This window comes from Austrofundulus limnaeus, unplaced genomic scaffold (genome assembly GCF_001266775.1).
Source record: "Austrofundulus limnaeus strain Quisiro unplaced genomic scaffold, Austrofundulus_limnaeus-1.0 Scaffold2, whole genome shotgun sequence".
NCBI lineage: Eukaryota > Metazoa > Chordata > Actinopteri > Cyprinodontiformes > Rivulidae > Austrofundulus > Austrofundulus limnaeus.
In genome coordinates, this window is record NW_013952404.1 from 7,443,257 (window position 1) to 7,448,231 (window position 4,975).

At 39.6% G+C, this 4,975-nt stretch overlaps 1 protein-coding gene across 6 annotated transcripts in view; it reads right to left on the minus strand.

Annotated features, from left to right (window-relative positions):
- Positions 1 to 4,975, minus strand: part of eml1 (EMAP like 1) — a gene marked incomplete in the record, with an annotated part of 59,370 nt that overhangs the window by 24,231 nt on the left and 30,164 nt on the right. For 2 of the 6 annotated variants that reach the window (XM_014014022.1, XM_014014014.1), the window contains 1 exon segment: positions 4,269 to 4,596. In XM_014014022.1, the coding sequence (XP_013869476.1) occupies positions 4,269 to 4,581 (313 nt within the window). 6 annotated transcript variants of the gene reach the window in all.

The window sequence follows — 4,975 nt, forward strand, 5'->3', positions numbered from 1 at the left end:
ATAGATAGATAGATAGATAGATAGATAGATAGATAGATAGATAGATAGATAGATAGATAGATAGATAGATAGATACCGGGTAAAGCAGCAGCATCCGTTCACAATAAAACAATATATTGCTCTGCACCAATAACAATAGTAGTAGTGGTAATAATGTTGCAATGAAAATAAAATATGATTCTGTGCAGGTAAATTACAATGAGTTGAGTCAAATTAAGTCATTTCCAGTAGTGTGCATAATGTGCGTGTGTAATAAATATTGTAAAGGGCAGATATTTACAGTTAGTGTTACAGTACAGAAAAAAAGKTGTYCAATAGCCACAAGATTGTTATTTAGGTYCTGACTGAGAAACAGAATTGGTTGTTGTGCAAACAAGCATGAATACTTATCGAGTTTGTTGGGAGCACTGCTGSTTATAGAGTCTAACAGCTGCTGGGAGGAATGATCTGCAGTGGCGCTCCTTTGTGCATTTAGGATACAGCAGTCTGRCACTGAAGGAGCTCTGCAGATCAGCAACAGTTCCGTGGGGTGGGAGACATTCTCCGTCATTGATATTTTAGCTAGACATGTACAGTATATGTATGTGTATGTATATACACACACACACACACAAACACACCCCAGAGAAGTTCAGTAGTGGAGGGTTTGTGTGTGCATGTATGCACAGTGACCCACTCTATCCCATGGACTATAGATATTATCAGTTAGCGTTAGCTTCTACTAATTTTCTTACCCGTTTAGTGGTTTAGCATTTGTAAAGCTAACTTTTTGGCTAGCTGTGCCCATCATGGGACACTAGAGTTCAGTTTCCACCAACGATGAATGATTACAAATTAAGTTTTAAGTTAAATGGAAAAACATGACCATCTCAAGAGACAAATACAGTTTCCATGAACAAAAAATGCACATCAATAGCTTTCTGCTCACCTGAAAAGATTCCCTTAAAGCGATTCTTGTTAATATTCAGATTTAAAAGGTGAATTTTGTAAGATAAAGCTTCAGCTGTCTGCTCAGAATCTGTTGAGGGTCTGGTCCCAACACCGACACGATGACAGTGTGGCACCATTACTGGCTGGAGAACAATCGCTGGCTGTCACGGCCCTGACCAACATCCTCCGTCTGTCACACGGCTTCCCAAACATCTGGGCCAAGTTAACCCCAGRGCCGCGGCTACAAACAGAACCAGATAAAGGTCGCCGGGGCGGTTTGGGTTCAACCAAAGATGATGACCTTAATGCTGCTTTCTGTTATTTAATTTGGGAGATGATGTCATGTAAGTGCTTGTCCATCACTTTAGAAAACAGGCACCTCATCAGTTCATTTCTTCACCTTAATTCTGAGTCATTCGCTGCCRTTCCTGCATCAATAATGAACATTAGAGTGAGCAGAACCCCCCTCCTTATACAATCTCATCAGCCACAAGAATCAATARGATAAAAGGGGCACAAGGACAAAAAACAATCACTGGGAAATGATCTGATGTTTGAAGTATCTCCTGCAGCGGCCTTGTGCTAAGCTGGATTTTAACGCTGAAAATTACCCAAACTTGTCAGAAATGCTTGAAAAGACTTGAAGGACGGTTTTCAAATCTCTTAACATGAACCAGATTAAAAACTGTCTTTGAGGACAAACAAAATGATGAATGTTTTGGATTTGTTTCTTTTAGAACKGATACGCTGCAGTAAAGATAAAATAAATGACTAAATGGAAAGTTTAGCAGATAATCTGGAAGGTTTTAAAAATCCACAATAAAAAAAGACAAAATAACCAAACAGCTGCAGGAAACAACTTTTGTTTGTGATATGACCACTGCACATCTATTCTAACATCTTTCAGCTGGTTTATTTGTATTTTCAGAACATTATTGGCCTGGTGGTACCACTTCAGCTGATGCACACCGTTCCTTTTATGCCTGCCATTTCTCATAAAACTTACTAAAAATAAACAAAAACCAAAACCTGGTCACTCAAACTGATAAATTAACCAAATCCTAAATCAAGCATAGAAGTAAAACAAAGAAAATCTGCATAAAAAATGTGCTTGTGATGTCAAAAAAGTGACCAGAAGACAAACAAAAAAATAAATAAAGCACAAAAAATTAGCTTTCATTACTAGATTTTTCACTGCATAACTGTACGGCAGAAGTGAATTTTTAAGTGCTTTATTTGCTTCTTCAAGTTCTAAACAGTAAAAACTATAGATTTTTAAAAAATGTGCTTGCATTTTTTTAATTGACTAAACCAATCGTTTGTAAAATTTAGTTGTTTTTGATTTAAAAAAACGAGTTAAAGACTGACGTAGGAACCTGACTGTGGTGTTTTAACTAATCTGATGGACAGATTAAAGAAACAGGTGCCTGGATTACAAACGGCCTCTGACGGCCTCCTGGTCAGCAAGAGCTTAAAAAAAACTGGGGGTGGATCAGAGAGACGGAAATCCTTCAACACAAGTTGAAGGAAGGGTAAAGAGGAGAGAGCAAGCAGCAGAGAGGATGGAGGGGGAAAACGGAGCAGCGATGGACGTTTGTGTCAAAAAAAAAGGCACAGAAAGGAACTAAAAGGAGGGGTTGGTTTGAGTATAGAGGTCAGACAGAGGTCAAACCTGCACCGCTCAACGAGAGCTCCTACTGTCCTCATGTGGACATGTTAAATCTTTCCGTCCTGCTGTGAGACACGTCCTTCCTGCAGTCAAATCCAGGTCAAACAGGAGACAGCTCCACCACCTTCATCCCCTCCCCCCACAACACTGYAGACAATGTTCAAGAAGAAACCCGTGGTTTAAAAATAGAACCTGCTTAGTGCTGCTTCTTTTTATTCKCAGGCAGGAAACAAAATGAAGGTTTATGAGTTTAATTTTTTTAAACTATCGTTAGCTTTTCTCCAGCCTGTTGTTCACGGAGCAAGAGGTGTGTTTGTTCGTCTCTGTTAACAAAATATCTCCTGAACTGCTGAATGGACAATAACCGTCAGATCTACATTTGATTCAGTTTAAGGCTGAACCTGACTGAAGAGGTTTCCCACAGCTAATCAAGCTTAATGAACCCAAAAAAAAAACAACGGTTGCTCATTCGATTCCACACATATTGAGCTGAAACCTGTGTGGCAGCTGCTGAGTCTTACACTTAAAGTGCCCGTGACACAAAGATTTTTTGTAATAAATATAAAAGGCATTTTTGGAAGGATAACATTAACAACATATTTCAAAACAATGTTCACGCTGCTGACATGAACAGTTGCTGAGATATTCACATGTGAAGTAACAGCAAGTGATGTAAAAGAGGAACGTCTGCATGGAACAGAGCATTTTAACAATACAAACTGTAGAGAATAATCTYATGTTTCTTTATTACAGTCACTATCAGAGAGAAATGAAGAGTCAGAGRTCAAATAATACTGTTTCAATAAACAAAAAATAAGTTATTTTTACCCTATGATGTCACTTCCTGTTTCATTTTTGCCAAGTTCCAAGGACAATATGACATTTATGTGACAACATTGGTAAAATCATGTGTATTATACCAGGTTTCTTAAAAATAAAGACGTTTTCTTTGACTTTTTGAAGGATATAAACGTCACAGGCACTTTAACATAGATCTTTGTTTGAAACCTTGACATTCAAGATAGCAGCAGGAGATACTTTGTGATTCGTCATAAAAGACTAGTTTTGGAAACACAATTAAAATTCAAAGAGTACAGAATGTTTAAATAGTTTGCATCAGTGTTGTGAACTGACACTAATCCAAGCGCAAAATAAAAATCACTTTTGAAACTTTAGACTTTATAAAAAAACAATAGAGTATTTTCATTCAGTATTATTAATAAAATCATTAATCTGGAGGAGCTGAAGCAGGGCCGACTGGAACAGTGGAAATACAATCAAATGGTCTGCATGAAGGACACAAACCTGTGTTTATACTGCGGATGTGACGGATGGCAGGAGTTTAAGAACCAGACTARGTGGACCGACACAAGGAGCTCAAATGAATAACAAAAAAAATGTTATGGTTTGAAACAAAAATGGCAGCAAAATCTACTCACAGAGGAAAGTCAACTCAAAGAGGTAAACAGAGTGAAGAGAAACAAAGTGATGAGGAGAAGTGGCTGCAGCTGTGACAGGTGAACYAGGTGCAGGTGTGAGTGGGCGTGGCAGGACTGGGACAGAGGAGACGAGGTAAGGCAACACAAACAACTGATGKAAACAGAAATAACTCAACACAGGAGTCGCAACACACAAACATAAATCATTGCAACACAAAAGACTAACAAACCCAGATTCTGAAGCATCTGCCTGAGTTTGAATCCAGTAACAAACAGCTGGAGGCAGACGTCTTCTTTATGGCTCCGGCTTTCAGGGACCAAGCAGACCACAGAAACCCAGAGCCCAGCCTCTCTCTCAATCCCAACCTTTGTCCACATGAAACGGGCCTTTGTGTCCTCACAGAACAAACAGCCACGAAGGAACAGCAGGCCAGATCCTTGTTCCAGCCAGCGTATGTGTGCTGGTGGACCAGTAACTCTGTTGTTATGGGGAACCAGATTTCCACAGCGACACATCCTGAGCTCTGCTCGTATGTCTGCCATCTGGAGGGAGGGAGAAAATCCATTTGGCCCATCRCTACTGGACACAGTCTGAACAAAGGAGAAATGATACTAATGGATTTCAGTTTTTCTGTTACTGCTGTCTGTGTGATGGAGTTTGTCATCAGTTAGACTGCTGAGTCTGTCCCACTGAGCTGTGTTCAGACWGAAGGAGCAGAGACCTGGACGATATTAAACTGTCCGTTCTCACCACAGCAACAAGAGATTTACTTTGTGCAGGTGTCACTTTAWACAAAAGGCATTCTAATCTAGTGTTCTACTTTCCTTTCTTTAACTTTCTGCATGTTGCCGTACAAATCAGCAGTGGTGGGCACAGTTCCCTTAAAGCACTAAAGCACTAATAGGGGAACTAATTTCCTGATTAGTGCTTTAGGGC